This window comes from Meleagris gallopavo, chromosome 2, assembly GCF_905368555.1.
Source record: "Meleagris gallopavo chromosome 2, MGAL_WU_HG_1.1, whole genome shotgun sequence".
Taxonomy (NCBI): domain Eukaryota; kingdom Metazoa; phylum Chordata; class Aves; order Galliformes; family Phasianidae; genus Meleagris; species Meleagris gallopavo.
Window position 1 is genome coordinate 2,540,617 of NC_139405.1, and position 17,809 is coordinate 2,558,425.

Here is a 17,809-nt window from a genome sequence, read left to right on the forward strand (position 1 = left end):
TCATGCTGAAGAAGGATTTAATAATGCCTTCATTTGGAAGTGCAAATGTAAATAGTAAAGGCAAGTAGTAACTGAGGGTACAGTCATTTACTGTTTCCAGTTTGGTCAGCATCAGCATGCCTGGTCAGCCCTCCTTGTGGAGGATTTCAAAGCTTACTTCAGTCATCTTGTAGAATTCTTTGTTGAGTCTCACTATCTTTGCTGTTGTCACACAAGTTAGGAGCTTGGAAACACTTTGACAAAGTGAACACATAAAGGGCAATGTGCTGACAGCAATGGCAGGTTTTTTTTTTTCTACTGCAAGAGATACAGAAGTTTGTCAATTGTGTGCAAGTGTGCAGAATGAAATGTTCTTGTGGTGCAGCTTGTCTTGAACTGGGCCTTGGATGGCAGGGTGGAGATCCCTCAGTAAAGATACTGTTGTAATAAAGAACTCTGAGCACTGACACTCCCTGGTCACCTGCCTTATATATCTGTGCTAAAATTCTTTGTGGGTGTAGATGCTGGCTCTGGCCCTGTCTAGTTACTGGGAACTGACTACTTGCTTGCCTTCCCCGCCCTCCCCTTCAACTATTTAGCCTTTATTTCTGCTGAGGTTATTTGTTTGTTTTTCAGATGAGACCCTTTTTGCTCTTCCTGCTACATCTGCGCCTCTGATGCACTCCTCTGCAGGCAAGTTCTTTCTGCTCACCTTTGTCTGAATACATCCTGCATTTCTGATCTGATCTCATTAACTCTTTCTGATTACCCTTCATTTACTAAAAGTCAGCGTGGGTCCAAGAACAGCTTCTCTCATTTTCAGTTTTGAATTTTCAATTGATCCGTTCAAGATTTTAATGGCCATTCATTTCTTTACACGTTCAAGATTTTAATGGCCATTCATTTCTTTACACGTTAAGCTGTTCTATAAACATACTACAGCCATCTGTGAATTCTTGGACCCTTGATGTAAGAGAGAAGTTGATACTGTTAACAGGTTAATACTTTAAAATGTGTAAAGCATAGCTGCTTTACACATTTAGCAGAAAGATTTAATCCATAGTAACTTTCTGCAGTACTTGATGTAAGTAAAATCCGTACACACGTTAGTGGTTTCTGTTTGTTACTCTGTCCACCAAATTCATGTTATTTAAAAAAACAAAAAGGGACAAAAAAAGAATTCTTACAGGCATGCACGCTTGTGCATATATTAATGTGCAAGCATACACCCATACCCTCTTTCTGTTTCTTTTTTTTCTCCCCCCACCTTGGGAATGTTGGCTGCTGTACTTGGATGCTCTGTACTTGTCTGGCATCTTCAGCTTTACTGTGATCTTTGCAATGCAAAAAGTTGCTGCTTCTCTAACTTCTCATAGTTTTCTGCTAGAGAGGAGAAAATAGAGTAGCATTTTTTAACTGATACTTTGTTTTGTTGGCTAGTAATATTTATGATAAAACTCAGAAGTGCCTCTTCATAACTAACATCGTGTGAAAACCTGTCATGAAAATTTGCATTGACTTTAAGACCACCTGCATTTTCTAACTTTCCTTTCTGTCCCCATGGTCACAGAAAAAGTTGTGGACTTGCAGGAGCAGCCAGGTAGCACTAAGTCACTTGGTCAAGAGGATTTTACTGCAGTCCCGCTTGATACTGCTGCTTCTCTTCTCTCCTTCTCTCCTCTCTCAGCTGATCCCTTTAAAGAGCACACAGCCTTTGATTCACTCTCAGATGGATTACCTGCAAGAGGCATTTACAAAGAAAGTGCAAGTGAGGTTTGTAAAGAAACAATGGAAAATGTAAGAAATCCATTCCTTACAGAGGGAAATAAGAGAGACGCTTCCGAGATGAAATACTCAGAAATGGAACCCTCACTTACTAAAGCAGAAGCAGCCATTTTATTTCAAGCTGAAGAAGAAATGCAGCTAGAGGGCCCTAAAGAATTATGTGATCTGGAGAAAATGCCTGCACAGCCTCTGAGTATGTCTCCAGAAACTCCTAAAGATTTGTTTGAGAAAAATGAGGAAGATACCTTTTCTAGCAAAGACAAAGGCAGAGATGGTGATCATGATGACAAAAAGGCATTGAAAGAAGATGCTATTCGAAGGGAAGAGTATGTGGACTTCAAACCGTATGAGCCAATATGGGAAGTAAAAGGTGCTGGTCATGGACTGAGCAGCTTGAGAGAGGATGTTGGAAGTAAAATAGATGGCAAACTGGAAACTGGTTTAGATGAGAAATGTGGTGTAGATAAGCTGACAGTGCTGAAGGATTATGAAAGAGACAGTGAAGGCAGTGCTGAAGATCTGTCTTTCCCGAGCACCCCAGAAGCTGTAAAAGAACCTTCACAGAATTACATCACCTGTACTAAATCTGAATCCTCTGTAACTCCTGATGGTAGCAAAGTCAAATCTATTTGCCCGATAGAGGAAGACACTTCAGAAAATAGAACTGATGATGAGAAAAAAATTGCAGAAATGAAAGCTCAGAACACAGAACAAGGTGATTTTAGCTCTCAAGCAGTTGGCAAGCAGGAAGGCCTGGAAGCTGACGATGCTAAAACAGATAGCGTATCAACACCGCTATCTGACACTGCAGCAAGTATGCCTGAAGGTCTCACTCCTGATCTAGTACAAGAAGCATATGAAAGTGAAATGCACGATGCGGCATGTACAAAACTTGCTTATGAAACAAAGATTGATTTAGTTCAAACCTCCGAGTCAGTGCAAGAGACTCTGAAACCTGTGACACAACTCTGCCCCTCATTTGAAGGTTCAGAAGCTGCTCCATCACCAGTATTGCCTGATATTGTCATGGAAGCCCCACTGAGCAGTGGGACAGCTGGTGCAGAAGCATCCACTGTGCAGCTTGAAACTTCTCAGTTAGGAACATTTGTTACTACTGCTAGTTATGAGAATGTAAAAGAAGAGGCTGAGAAACCTCCATTGTACCAAGAGGCAGTGAATATGCCTTTGACACAGGCCCAAGAAACAAAACAGGAGCTGACACTTAAGAAACCTGATCGTGAGAGTAGCACCAGTCCTGAAGATCTAGAGACTCCATATATATCTATTGCATGTGACTTAATTAAGGAAACAAAGGTCTCTGGTGAATCCGCTTCTCCATCCTTACCAGATTATTCCACAACTCCAGTGACAGAACACGTTTCTCAGGTTGTGCCTGAACACAAGGAACTTGTTGAAAAACTGTCTCCGCAGTTTGGAAAATCTGACTTGTTTAATCGCCAGGTGATACCTGACTTCCCTGGGAAAGAAAGTGAAGATCAGACTCTCATCTTAAATAGTAAATCAGTTGAGAATATTGAAGTTGATGAGGAACAGGAACGACTGGTAGATTCATTGGCTGCTACTGGTAAGCCCTATTTGGAGTCTTTCCAAGCTGATCTAGACTCTTCCAAAATTGTAAGTACTCAGCCACCTGAGCCCACACCTGCAAAAATGGGCAAAGCAGAGAAGATTCCACTTCACGTGGAAGAGGTGAACGCTTTGGCTTATTCAACTGATGCATCTATTGCTACGGAACCAAAACCAGGAGATGGCAAAGATCTCTCACCTATTGAGTCTTCTCCTGTCTCAGTAGAAGATGACTTTGTGATGCTGGTTGATCCTAAAACTGGTCCCGAGTTTGTGGCAGAAGTCACTGACAGAGAAACAGTGCACAAAAATGAAAGCGAAGAGATCAGTAATGAGATCAGAGATGAGAAGAGGCGGTTGCCTTGTCCAGAGCTGCCCTGTGATCTGTCTGTAAAGAATGTAGAAGTGAAAACTGAAGAAGATGCTCATGCCTTGAAAAAGTCTTTGCAGGCTATGGACAGAGAAGTGCCTGAAGTATCCATGGTGTCCTTACCAGCCACAGATACCTCACCTTTACCTACTGAAAAAGAAATAGTCAGTGTAGGAAAGCCAGAAGCTTTTGAGAAGGAAGCTGAGAGAGGAGCTGCTTCTGCTAAAGAAAAGGAAAAACCTACTGCAGTCTTTTCAGCAAAGCTGAATATATCTTCAGGTAATCTGTGTACACTGTCTTGCAGTTCACTAATCTCCATAACCTTTAGCTACACTTAAGCATGCCATGACTTACTCTTTCTTTTAAGTTACTTTCTGTAAACTTCCCTACTTAAGCAGAGGATAACAGAATAATGTTAGAGCCTGCACTTTTACCTTTTTCATTTTCTGACTGTTTCAGTACTTTTTTTATCGTGTTTATCAGGAGTGGACTCACTGTCTTCGGTTGTCTTCAGTTCTCCTGCTGGTGATCTGTTGGTGCACAAATAAGTTGCTACTCACTGTAAGCTCTTCTGTGACTGTCTACAGACTGAGCCTTAGAGGCCTTCTAGACTTGCAATAGTAAGCCAGGGGTGGTGTCTCAGTCTACTCTATATGCACAAGAGGCATTTTTCCTTTTCATGCAGAATTCAGTTAAACATCAGGCTTTGAAGCTTAGGAAGCTTTTCTTCTGTGGTACATGCAGCTTGTGCCTGGAAAAGAACATGCACAGCTCCACTCACATGATTTATGGCTTGTGGTAGATCCCTGCCAGAAATGAATAGTGCACAAAGGAGCTAAGTGCTCAGTTTAGTAGGAAAGTGACCATTAAGAAGCTGAGTATCGTGCAACCATTAAGATCAGTTTACACACACCACAGATAATTTCCAAATGGAACTTGGAAATCAGTGGGTTTTTGTTGTTTGTTTTTTTTTTTTCAGATAGTAATGTGCTATTTTAAGTAGAAGAGAGTTAAAGAAATTAATTCTAAACTGTATGCATAATGGAGTTCCAGCTTCCTGCAGATTGGAGTACTTTGCTTTTTGATGTTGTGGTACTCTGCTGCTGAACAGAGTTGTACTTCTGTGAAGTGCCTGAAGATTCTAACAAGCCATAAATCCATTATTAAAATCAGTTATCTGCTTTTACTATCAAACTACCAAATTAGCAGGCAGAGTAATGAAACAAAGAACTAACAGGCAGTTGCCTTTCACTCTGAGAAAAGACAGATAATTCATCACAGGGCCAAGCAGTGGATCTGTGCTGTGTGTATTCTTCTGAGCCTTGCTTTTTTGTGCTGTCTTCAAATACTTACTCATTGGTGCTGCTTGTTGTAAGCCAACCAAAATGCAGACATACCTCTGTGTACCTGAAAATGTACCTTCTGACAGCTCCAGGCTGTCAGGCTGCAGGGAGACAAAAGAAATGGTTGCAGATTTATTTAGTTATTAAATACACTCCATGACTCCAATAAAGCAAACAGAGCTTTGAGCAACCTCACTGGCAGATCTGGGTTTAATGCTGTATGGCAGATACTCAGGTTGCCTGGTGTGTTTTTTGAGGGTGCCAGACCACAGGGACCACGTACTTGACGGCGGCACAGATGTGGAAAACAAAAATAAGTTCTGAATTGGTTTGGGTTTAACTATGGAGAAACCCATCTTCATGTAAGTAGTTCTAACTTACAGCAGTTTCAACAGACTGCTTCTTTTTACCTTGCAACACCAGCAGCTGCTGCTGTTAAACACTTGCATGTCATTTTCAGAGATCTTGCCAGCTGTGCCTTTTTCCCTATTCCTTTCTCAGTATATGCTGTACTTGGCTTCCTGTCCCTTTCTCAGTATGTGCTGTACTTGGCTTCCTACCAGATAACCCTGCTACTTTGCTCTCATGCCAACTGGACTTTAAAACCCATTTCTTACCTCATAAAACTACTGTGTACTAAGGTTGACTTTAGCATGGGCTTTGTTGTGATGCTGCACTGTGGCACAGCAGGCATGGCTCCCGCCTCAGGGTGTGGGCAGGCAGCAGTGACTGTTGGGAGTTGCTTTAAGGCCTACTTATAAAAGAGGATTTGGATGCCATCTAGTGCTCGTAAATGAGCACTGACTCAAATGCAACATGGCTTTCAAAGAATGATATCCAAGGTTTTGGGAAATCTTGATTTAACAATCCCAGAAGATAAATGGGTTACATACCTTGCTCTTTTTGTTGTACACACTTGCTTCACTCATAGTACCCTCTTTACTTGTGGATAGGGATCATTAGTTCTCACAAATAGGGCAGAAAGCCATCTTGCCATAAGCTTATTTTAGCAGGTGGAGGTTTTCATGTTACCAGCTTACAAACTCAAAGTACGTTGCGGGCTCCCCCAAACTGATATTTCTCATCGTGATGTCAAGTTGTATGCTATGCTGTAACCACACAGGCAGTTTAAATTACAGATAGTCATGCTGAACAGTGCAGGAAGCTTAAAAATGGTTTTCAGTTTTGCAGGAAACCCATTTGATGGTGCTTCTGAAGATCAGTCTCTGTTGACATTTGTTTCTGAATGTGCTGGGGTTAAGTTTCAACCTCACAGGCTAACACATCTCTCATTTTCATGTAAGCTACAGAGCACTCAGTACTTGAATTACAGAAACACAGAGATGTGTATGATACCTTATTTCCCAAATTTTCCTGAGTGGGCAGATGCAAAGGTGAATTCATAGCGGGTAGCCTCCTTTGAGAGGGCAGCTGAGCCCTATTCATGTTGGAGCTTTTTCTTAGCTCCAGTGGTCTTAGAAGCAGAAGTAAAGCACTTCCTATCATTCTGTAACAGCAAACCAGGATGTTGTGGTTATATGAAGTATAAAATGCATCCACTTGGTTTGTTCCCGGTTCTTTCCGTATTGAAAAAACAGTTGGTTAAGTAGAGCTGCACAGCGAGCGAGAAGTGCTTTGGTTTTGTTGTGTTTCACTGAGGGAAAAATAGCCTGGAATGATGCTGGGCAATTTCCTTAAGGAGCGTTGTATTTTTAAAATACCATTTAATTCAACGCAGAATCTTGGTTTAATTACATTTTATTTTATTTTCAAATTGCATGTCTGCTCAGGTCTTCTTTTATGCTAGTAAGTAGTAAATGGAGGCTTATATTCCCGTATTGGGAATATCTGAAGGAGTAGGAGGCATTAAAGGAGTCACTTGGAGCAAAATCTATCTGAGGGAAAGATCCGTTGTGTTCCATTGGAGCTCTGCTGTTGAGAGGCTTTGGGCGTAGTTCAGACTGCAAACAGCAAATGAGGCCTGTTGGGCGTGTAAGAATTGTGGAGAGAATTGAGGGCTTGTGGTTATCAGCTTTGGCAGGAGCACCGATAGGCAGCTGACTCTGGGTCAGACCAGAGCTTGTTCTCATCTAGAACTCCTGCTCCAAGGCAGGAGAGCTCCAGCCAGCTGCTAGTGGAAAAGTAAGTGGGTAGGGCCTGCTCCCTGCAGGCGTGCAGCCCCTCAGAAGAGCAGTGCCTTCAGCAAAGGATAGTTAGGAACTTGGCTGCATCGCTTTTGGTTGTCTGGGTCACTTGATAGTATCATTGTGCACTTAGTCCTTTGGAAGCTTTATCTTAATGCTGGTACAGAAACATCTGTGTTTCCGTAATGACACGATAAAGCTCGCACGGAAGTTTGTTGGCGCACCACCAGCACTTGGTTTTCATGTAGAATAGCATGATGAGGTGCCTGAAAGGTGCATGATGATTATTGCCTGAAAGAAGAGGAATACAGGTTTCATTTGGGATCATTTGCATGGGATGATAGGAAGGGAGACTGAACGTGCAAAGGGTAAAGAGAAGAATCCTGAGCATGGAGAAATTCCTGCTGATGGAGTTGGTGCTGATGGAAGATGGGCTGGTAACCTGTCTAAACTGCCTTCAGTTGCGTATCTATAGCAGTATGGAAAGTTAGTGGAAAGGACTTGCTGAAGGCATACAATTTATTATAAATTTGGTGGCATTGCAATCATACAAAGGGTGAGGGGAGAAGCACAGGGTTTGTTGGCTTCAGAATTACAGGTCATGGGCAGATGGAGATTTTCAGACATGTTTGGTATTTCCATGCAGTGCAGGTCAATGAGTTTCCTTGCTCTCCAACATTTGAGTATGCCCTTTGCCTTTCCACCCTATGGTGTGTGTTTTGATTTGTGTGTCAAAACTGAATGGAATCTGCGTCTTTATATAAATTAACGTGTCAGGGTTTTAAGAAGTTTTAGAGCACTGCTGGGAGCATTTAGTTTTTTTTGTTTTTGTTTGTTTTTTTTACCAGTCCCAGGTAGGAAAGAGAGACTCATATTAAAGAGACTAGTATTAAAGAGCAGTCACAAATTTTTCAGCAAGAGCGGAAAATAGATTGGCATGGTTCTCACAGCTCTTGCAGGCTTTGAGTTTCTAGTTTTGTCTCAGGCCTGCCCAGTATTTTCTGTAAGTTGCTTCTTAAAGGTTAGCTGTATAAACTTCTGGCTTGTCCTTGTTTCTATTGAAGTGAAGAGAGAACTGTCAGATTTGCAGCTGGCACCTTGGGGTGGTGATGTAAAATACAAAGGGAGATGTTGGCTGCAGGAAAGGGGTAGTGTGCAAGATAACCATTCTCAATCTCTGCTCCTTTAAAACGAATAAATACGGCCCAGCAGCACGCAAGGATGCTGTGTACCATCAGAAAAGTGTCTTAGCCCTTATTTGAAAATCAGTCTGCTGCAGGCTGCCGGGTGAGCCGCTGCTCTGAGCCCCCTCCCAGCAAATGGCTGCGGCGGCGGTGCAACCGTGTGTCGGCACAGCAGCAGGCTGCCTCCAGCCGGCACTGCGTCAGCTCCACGCCCCGCGCCGTCAGCTGACCGCCTCCTGCAGCACCAGTGCAGCAGCGGCTGCAGACGCGGCCGAGGAAGCCCATGTTTGCCATCCTAGGCTGTAGATTTCTCCTCTTGCAGCTGTCCTATTGGTATGCATAATTGATAACCGCAGCTGGAGGGTAGACCGTGTGTGGAGAGATGGACAGTCAGCCGAGCGGTTGGAAGGATAAGGGTATTTGCTCTTTCAACTTTTTTCTCTATTTATTTTTTTCCTTAAGATAAAGATGCTGTGGGTTGCTTTTAATGAATGGTATTTTTAGCACGCGTTTGATTGTGGGGATGTATGTGAAGGTGTAAGATACGTTGGTATTGCATGCAGAACGGTAAAGGCTGCAGATTAGAAGAGATGAATGCGAGCGGTGCAGAAAGAATAAATAATTTATGTTGGTGAAGCAGCTTGTGTGGCACTGCAGAGCTCTGCCAGCCCCACTGAGCGTGCTAAGAACAGCTCCTCTGGGTATGCGGTGCACAAATAGCACCATATCCAAATGTAGTTCATGTTCCTTTAAAATCTGTGGATTATTGATAATTTAAAAATATTAACCATTAACTCAAGAGAATGTCGTGTCTGCGGTTCATGTGGTTTGGTCATTTTATGAGGAGACATTGCATGCAGGCTGCAGCAGGCTGCCTGTTTCTCCCTTCATTATGGTGTGTTTGGGGTCTTCCCTTAATTGCGCTTGCTCAGAGTTGCCCATATTTCTGTGGGATTCTAGGTAAACCTGTGCCTGGTTTGCAGAATGCAGAGGTGTTGTGCCGGGTGGTAAATAAGAAGCTAGCCTTAAATTAGTGTGCTGCTGACCTTTGTTCCTGCGGCCGCCAATGGGAGATCCCTGTTGTCAATCTCTGGGGATCATTATTAGTGCTCACTGTGTAAGAGTTTAAGCCTTACCAAATACGTAATCTCCAAAATTTATCAGCAGGACAACCTTTGGAAAAAAAATGTCATAATCTCTGGATACTGAATTTGTTAAAGGTCCCTGCAGTGCTTGGTACTGCTGAACTTTGCCTTTTTTTTTTTTTTTTTTTTTTTTTCTTTTAATAACCATCATTTCAGAATTGTTTTTCTTCAGTGGAACAGTGTTGCCAGCTGTGTGGGATCCACACAATGCTCTGTCAGAATCTATGTAAAAAAAAAAAAAAAAAAAAAAAATGCCATGGGGATGAAAGTTTGCCCTGCAGAGTATCCTCTGAAGTTCTAAGCTTTTGTTAAAAGCAAGTGGATAGTAGGAAAAAATAACCTGCAGTGCTTAGTCATTTGTACTTAATGTGTCATTACTTTACGTGGTCAGTATCTGTATGTCAGGCCTGAAATTCTCAGGGTTAAGAAAATGAAAGGGTATGTGTGGAAGTGAACAGTTTGGTTAGTTACGTTTGGGTGCTTGGAGCCCCTGCTTCAGGCTGGCTTTTGCAACTCAATGAGCAGCATTGGCTGCAGTCTATCCCTCGCTGCCCCTGAGAGCAGACATTTCCCAACCCTGAATTTTGAGGCCTCGAGAATAATGGAGTCATTCTTGGATTGAGATTAATGAGTTGCCACTCAGGAGCTTGCCTTTCTCACCCAGGAAAGGACTGAGGGCTGTCAGAGCTGCATGCAGTGAGCAGTGTGGGGACATGCAGGCCGAACACCTGGGGCTGCATGCTTCAGTGCAAGTGGGCCTGGTTAGCAAGGAGCAGAGGTGGTATCAGATGGACCAGGCAAACCTGAGCCTGTCCTACATGTAGATCTTGTGCTGTGTAACTGTGCCAGGTGGTTCAATTTCCTCTTTCCCAGGCCTTTGTTCTTACAGAAGGCATCCCATCAGGTGGAGGAAGCTGTTCTCATGCCTGTTTCTCCCAAGGAAGTCCCTGCTGCCTTGAGATTTAATTAGGGTACAATTTATGATTTATAAGAAAATGGAAGGTGAAGCAAGAAGTTTTCTGGGGAAGCAGAACAGTCTGGTTCCCCTCCTTTTGTGACTGTGCTCTGGCAGTCATGCCCCTGAAGACCATTCTTGAGTGCTTTCTGTTAGAATTTCTTCATGAGGAGATGTGGCAGTCGTCTTTCATGTTCTCTTACTGTGTAAGGTCAGGCTTCAGCAGCGTGGAAAATAATGGCTAAAGTTCAAGGATTGATGACACGATTCATTTTGCCCCTTAATAAGCACAGAAGCAAATATTGCAACATGCTTGTTTCTGAGCTTAAACATAAACTGAAGAAAAATGGAACGATCAAACCTAAAATCGGAGAGGGACCAAAAGTTAGATTTTTTCCCCCGAGGTGCTATTTCCTGCTGGAAATAATCTTATATTTTGCTTTGGCACATGTGTTTCTTCTGGAACAGCCATGGGAGTTGAGAAAACGGTGTAGTGAAAGTGCTTAAGCTCCATACCTGCGGTTATTGATCTCCGAGATAAGCAGGGTGAAACCAGATTACCTAGGGGATGGCATGATTTTTATTTTTAGCAATTTTAAGGCCAGGCCCACATGATGTAATCAGTAGTGAAGCATCTAACATGGGTGATTTGTGTTTTAATTATTTCAATGAAATGTCGAGTTGATGGCTGAGTAACGGTAAGATGAGTGCCATAGCTATACTACCAGGCTATCCCAGGATTATTATTATTATTTTTTTATTAATGTGCAGAAAATATCTCCAAATTCTGGCTTAGGTGTGAGAAGTGGTAGAATAGGCCTTGATTTCTGAAAATTTCCTAATGAGCAAACAGGGCTTTGGAACGGTTTCCTCAGTTCATGCACTGTGAGTAAGTGCACACATGCATACATGATAAACTAGAAATAAAAGAAAAAATACTACGTTGGCCCATTAAGAATTGTTACCTAGTGTTTGCATTTTTGGGGAATAACTTGGTAGTGATGGACTTCATTTTCATTCTAGCTTGTGCTTTGTGGAATTGGTGTTGGTTTTTCATTGCTAGGACTGTGGGACAGGTGTGCCAGGTGTGAAACTTGTGGGCTCAAGATTGGCTCTGAGACCTGAGGGGGTCCAGCTGGGTAAGCGTGTCTATCTCCCTGCATGCACTGCTCCTTTCTGCTGCCTTTCCCCTGGAGAGGGAGGGCTCTGTTGGTTATTGCTGGCTTCCCATGCCTGGCACCCTGTGCAGTCAAGCTACAGACTCGCTGTTTTCCCAGCCTGGGGTTGTTTTGTTTCACTGAATTTCAGCAAGGCAGTCAAGAACCCAGCTGGCTCCTGGCACATCTGAGTGGGGTAAAACCACTCTGCAACTGCTCCTGCATACAGTGTCAGCCACGATTTAAAACAAACATGTGAAACAGAGCATGGGACCTTGTCATTCTGATGTAAGAAGTCATTAAAATGTGAAAGCCCAAGCCTGCTAATGGTGCCTGTGCTTGGATGGTTTTGCCCATGTGGTGGATCACCACGTTTCTCATATCTTCTCTATAGTATGACTAGATTTGTGCTCAGGTGTAGTGGGGCAGATCAGTCTGTAGGCAGTGTTTGGCAGAACCATAAGGTCAGGGCATTCTGTGCTTTGGCTGCCTGGGTAGCACATTGCTTGCTTTGACTGAATGCTGCTGGGAAGACTTAGAGGAGGCATTATTGCTTTCTACAGTGACCTGAAGGGAGTTGTTCTAGTGAGGAGAGTCAGCTTGTTTTCCCAGGTGAAAGTGATAGGATGAGAGGGGATGGACTCGCGTTGTGCCAGGGGAGGTTCAGGTTGGCTGTTAGGAACAATTCAGAAGTGATTCTGCACTGCCACAGCTGCCCAGGGAGTGGTGGGGTCACCTGGTGGTGTCCCAGAGCCGTGGGGATGTGGCACTGAGGGACGTGGGCAGTGGGTATGGTGGGGGTGGGTTGATGGCTGGACTGGATGATCTTGGTGCTCATTTCCAACTTTAATGATTCTATATCGGCTTCCACCTGACATTCCCGTGGCTCCATCCCTAGCAACCGCATCCTGCCTGGCCACCAACCATATTAACACAAAGTTGAAGGCTTTCCTTTGGGCAGACATCTTTCCATGTAGGCCCTCCAAATGAATTGCCCACCTGCAGAGCTGCCTACAGCGGCAGGTGCTGTGGGGCACAGACAGGCTCTGTGCTGGCTCCTTGCTGTGCGGCTTTGCTTTGGGGTCGGATTAAGTTGGATGAGGGCTGGAGCAAGCTTGGAAAGGGGAGCTGCAGCTTCGGGTCTGGGCTGTCAGATGCTCTCTGCAGAAGATCTGTGGAAACCATGAAGATCACTGTCATAAGTAATTAAGAAGTTTAATTAGCTTGACCGGAAAGTGCCCCTCTAAAAAGAAGTCAGCAATTTACCTATTTGTGGTCTTAATGGCCGTGATGCCCCTTTTCTTTTACACCATAGAGGCCTCTAAAAGCTGCCCAATCTCTGTAATTCTGTTATATTTCTGTGTCAGTACCACGCTGTTCTTAATCTGATCCAGAAAAGGCTTCTAGTTGTGCTTCTGAGCTGTTGTTACTGTTATTTGAGGAACAGAAGGAATTTCTGTTTATGTTTCAGAGCGCAGACAGGCTCTGGTGTCATGGCCGCTGCACGCACAGCCTCTGTAAATCATACTCGCCTTGCTTTCTCTTTGCTCCCCTCTTACACAAAGGGTCTTTCTTTGGGCTGAACCCCTTTGTGTGTCCGTTTGCACGTGCCCGGCACCGAGCAGCGCTGATGGCAGCCGGGCTCTCCCACAGCTGCGTCCCGCGGCCGTCACGCCGGGGCGGCCATTGGCTGCGGGCTGAGGCAGGCATTGCGTCGCCGCGCTGCCCCAGCAGGAAGTGAAAGGCGCTGGGAGTCAGCTGCACAAGGGCTGGTGCATGCAGGCACGCTCAAGATGGATGCCAAAATGGGTTAGTCCCTTCTCTTTCGCTTTTACTGAGTGTCCGTGAATTAAACTCTATCGTAGATCTCGAGGCTTTTAATTTCTCTGTCTGAAAAAGAGAGGATTACTTGGTTTGGTTGTTGTTTTTTTTTTTTTTTTTTAAAAAAAAAGATTATTGGGTTAAATATATTGAACCGCTGTTTTTTGTTATCAGAAACTGCATTAAATTGCTCGGTTTTAAGTTAAATGTCAGCGAAAGAAAGAAGAGTCTTCAGAAAAATGCGGTGATAAACCTCATGCCGCGTAACGGCACTTGCTTTAAAGGCAAAATGTAATTGGATGAGTTCTGCATGTAAGGCACGGATGCTGCTAGTACTATTTTTAGATATGCCAAGTGACAGTTCGTGCTTACCAAATGTAGACAGCTGCTCTTGCCGTGAAATAGGCCCGGAATACTTGCACTAAAAGCAGGAGATTATAGTTCATGTTGTATGAAGGAAAGCTTACAGCAGATCCCTGAGGAAAGGTGCTGCTCGGCAGCGTTGTTCTGGGGCACTTGTTTGGCTGCTGTGGGCTTTGCTCTGCTGTGAATGCCATGTGCTTGAGTTCATCCCAGAGGGCTGCTGGTAGCAGTGCTTTAACCTTCCCTTTCACTTCAGAAAGAAATGTGAATAGCTGGTTCTGATCAATTGGAAAAGAGAAATCAATGTCAGCGTTTGCTCTCTGATTAAAAGTTACAGGTCGCTGTTTCAGATGCCTTATAACGTGGGATTTTCCCTTTGAAGAGTTTCCTATGAAACAAGATAGCCGTGTCATGAAGCTGAGGTCGGTGGGGTGCTTCTCCAAATGGAGCAGAGACAGCGAGGGAAAATTCTTGTGCAGCTGAAGCGGGGTGTGGGAGGGCCCGGCTCGGGGGCTCTCACTGCTGAGAGCAGGAGCCTTGGGGTGGGCTGCTGAGGGTGCTTGGCGTCTGTGGTGTGTGCTTCGGTTTCAGCCGTGTGCCCTCTTCCTCCTGTTCTGGAGACTGCCCTGGAGATGACTTGCTGTCTTTTCATTGTTAGAGCCGGGCTCAGGAATGAGGCGCTATTGCTCCTGTGGAGCAGCAAGAACCCCCTGTCAGTGTGGATGTTTAACGTTGCATGGCAGAGGAGGGGCTGTCTCACTGCAGAGCTGATGCTGGCTGCAGAAGGAGCAGTAGGGCTGTGCTGAGTGTCACATGAGAGTCATCCATGTGATAATGTATGGATGCTCCAGTTGCAGGGTGTAAAAATAAAAGTAGTTTCAGTGTCTGAAGCAAAAAGTAAGGTTTCTCAAAGATTTTTGTGTGATTGAGGAACAAGAGCCCCACCGCCCTTTTTGGAAATCTCCCCCAGGTGCAGCTCAGCGTAAGCAGAGCCCTCTGCAGTGCATGTAGGTGAAGCTCACCCCTTCTGCTGCCACATTCTGCTGCCAGCTTGCTAATAAAGCGTGCAGAGACACCGGGGGACTCTTCTGTGATTGGAGACAAAGCCAAAGAAACCAGATACGATGTTGTTAAATGTAGGGTTTATAGCTCATACAAGAGGAATTCAGCCATGCCTTAATTTCTGCTTGTTTGATTTGTGCAAGTAGTAAAGAAAAGGCATGCTTATCTTTGGCCCAGTGCATTGCTTGTTTGCCAGGGAAGCGAGGAGTGCAGCTCTGTAACATGAGGAGGAATAACAGCTCAGCAGTGCACAGTGAGAGGCTGCAGTTCCACGAGGACTTGGAACTAGCGCTGTTCCGAGGCAGGAGCGTCACCTCCTTGGTTGGCTGCTCTTTCTCTCACCCCACATGTTGGTGGAGCCGAACAGAGAACCCCATCCGGCATCTGATCTGGCTGAGTGCTCGGGCTTTGTGTTGGTCGTGCTCAGTGTGGGCTGCATGCAGATTGCTGGGCTGGCTCTGTATGACTGCGCAGAGGAATGTAATGGCACCGAGCGGTGGAGGGCTGAGATGGTTTCTTTCAACAGCAGTTGTGACTTATTACACATTTAAGGTGCTCATGTAACTGTAACGTGACTCTGTAGAGCTTGAGGGAATTCCTGCGCTTATAGGAATTAAATATTTGGAAAAAATATTTTGCGTTATGGAAATAATGGGTTCTTCTATGTTTCTGACCTGAGTTCTCAATTTTCCGGTGCCTGCTGCTAGGTTTCCCTACAGAAATAATTAGGACAGGATGTCAGCTTCTGAAACATGTGAAATTGCTCCAGTGGCATTTTCATGTTGTACCTTCAGAAGGATCGTGCAGACTTTGCCCTACAGAAGCCACAAAGTTACTTAATGTTGGTGCATTACCATGCTTCCATGCAGGACAAAATAGCATCTGTGCTATTGTTGAATTACTACTTTTACAGTCATTTAGAGTAAGGTTTCCCTGCTGAGTTGTAATATGCAGTGTTACAGCTAACATTCTGTACTGTCTGGGTTAGGGTTACTACAGCCATGTCTGATAGAAGTAATAATTTGTCCACGATTTGAGTTCTGCATTTTATTAACTCTCACGTTACCTCTCTTATCAGGCAGTTTTGATGCAGAGGAGGAATTTATTCTTGTGAAAACCTCATCAGTTGTGGAAATGACAACCACGAAGGCCAAATGTTTTTTTGTGCACCTCACCATGTAGTATAGAACTAGACTAGGCTGGGCCGTGTGCTTGGCACAGTTGTGTGCTCAGCAATGGAGAATGATGTTTGTCAGATTTCACTAATATTTTGGGAAAAAAGCAACCAAAAAACCTTCCCAGCAAGCGCCAAAACAGCCCACCATCCCAAACCAAAAAGAACTGCAGTGGACACACTAAACCATTTCCTAAAACTTACACAAAGGTGTAGTTTGCAGGCATGTTGAAAATGGCATAATGGTTGTGTTCTTAGCCGAGTGTCATGGGGAAAAAAATAAACCTGATTTACAAATGAAATATTTTATATTATAACCCAGCAGATTTAGCCTGAATTGAAATTTGTGTCGTAAACTCCCACAGGAATGACTTTAGTCAAAAGGGAAGAAAACAAACTGTTACTGCCTTTGCCTCTTTTGGACTTGCAGAAGTAGAGATCTGTTGATGTCGTTGTCCTTCGTCCCAACAGGGAATCTGCAAGTGGTCTCCACGAGATCCCCCAAGATAGTAGGAAATAAAGCACAAAGTGCTGTGGTTCTGGTGCACAGCACAGTACCGTAGCTGAAGAGATTAATTCTGACATCGCTGAAGGGCAGGATTGTTCTTAAAATTTAGCAATTACATTTGAGCTAATCCTAACATCAATAATCCCAATAATCTGAAGCCCGATGAAAGTCAGGGCTACAATAACCTATTTCTAGTTGTCATTTCAGCTCTTGTTTGACAGTCAGATCACGAGTTCTGTTCTTGGTGACTCTCAGCAGTCAAATGAATCATGTGTTCTGTTTTCATGTGCATGCAAAAGGTATCTTGTTCTAATTTCTTACCTTTTTAAATTTTTAGTTGTTGACCTCCTTTACTGGCGAGACATTAAGAAGACAGGAGTGGTGTTTGGTGCCAGCTTGTTCCTGCTGCTCTCATTAACAGTGTTCAGCATCGTGAGCGTGACAGCTTACATTGCCTTGGCCCTGCTTTCTGTGACCATCAGCTTTAGGATATACAAGGGAGTTATCCAGGCAATCCAAAAGTCCGATGAAGGCCACCCGTTTAGGTGAGGTTTTTCTTTTAATTAAGGAAAAATGTGGTGTTTTTGGGAGCGGTGCTTCTGGTGCTGGTAGAAGTGGTAAATGACATATGCATGAATATGTTGTGTAAGAAAATAAATGGTAATGCTAGAATGTATTCATTTGTATTTAAAAAACAAAACAAAACAAAAAAACAATGAAACCAAAACAACAAACCATACTGCAATCTGATGGGATAACACAAGCATTTTAGTGTGATACAGCCTTCAGAATGTGAACTAGTGAGAGATGATGTACAAAATTTAAAGATTATTTCAGCACTTCCAATGCAATTTATTTAGAAAAAGTCAGAATAGATGCAGCAGGGGGGATTTTGACCTTTTTGGGACATCAGGATATTCCTAACACTTAGATTTTAGCACGTAACAGCAGAGCTGTGTTTTCATGTGCAAATCTGCCTTGTGATCAGAGGAATCCAGGTTCATTGCAGCCTATCCAGGTAAGAAATTCAGAAGATTGGACTTTGAAGAACACTGAGGATAGAGGAGTTAAATTACAGGATTTATTTTTTTCTTTAGGCTCTTGCTTTTAAGTGATGAGAGCAGCCCTTGTGGTGTACCATGTGTGCACTTCCCTGCAGAGTAGGAATGCAGTATCCTTGGCATTCATGGTCTTTCCTATGTAGAGTGCAGTGGTGTCTGTTATTGCAGAGC

General features: G+C 43.8%; 1 protein-coding gene across 11 annotated transcripts in view; it reads left to right on the plus strand.

Annotated features, from left to right (window-relative positions):
* Positions 1-17,809, plus strand: part of RTN4 (reticulon 4) — a 51,391-nt gene that overhangs the window by 24,521 nt on the left and 9,061 nt on the right. For 3 of the 11 annotated variants that reach the window (XM_085218598.1, XM_085218597.1, XM_085218594.1), the window contains 3 exons: positions 616-672; positions 1,550-4,000; positions 16,915-17,122. In XM_085218598.1, coding sequence (XP_085074724.1) covers positions 657-672; positions 1,550-4,000; positions 16,915-17,122 — 2,675 coding nt within the window. In that variant the 5' untranslated portion in view covers positions 616-656. Of the gene's footprint in view, positions 1-615; positions 673-1,549; positions 4,001-8,634; positions 8,809-16,914; positions 17,123-17,809 lie in introns of those variants that run through there. The other 8 variants (XM_085218599.1, XM_085218595.1, XM_085218596.1 and 5 more) reach the window with 4 other exon arrangements.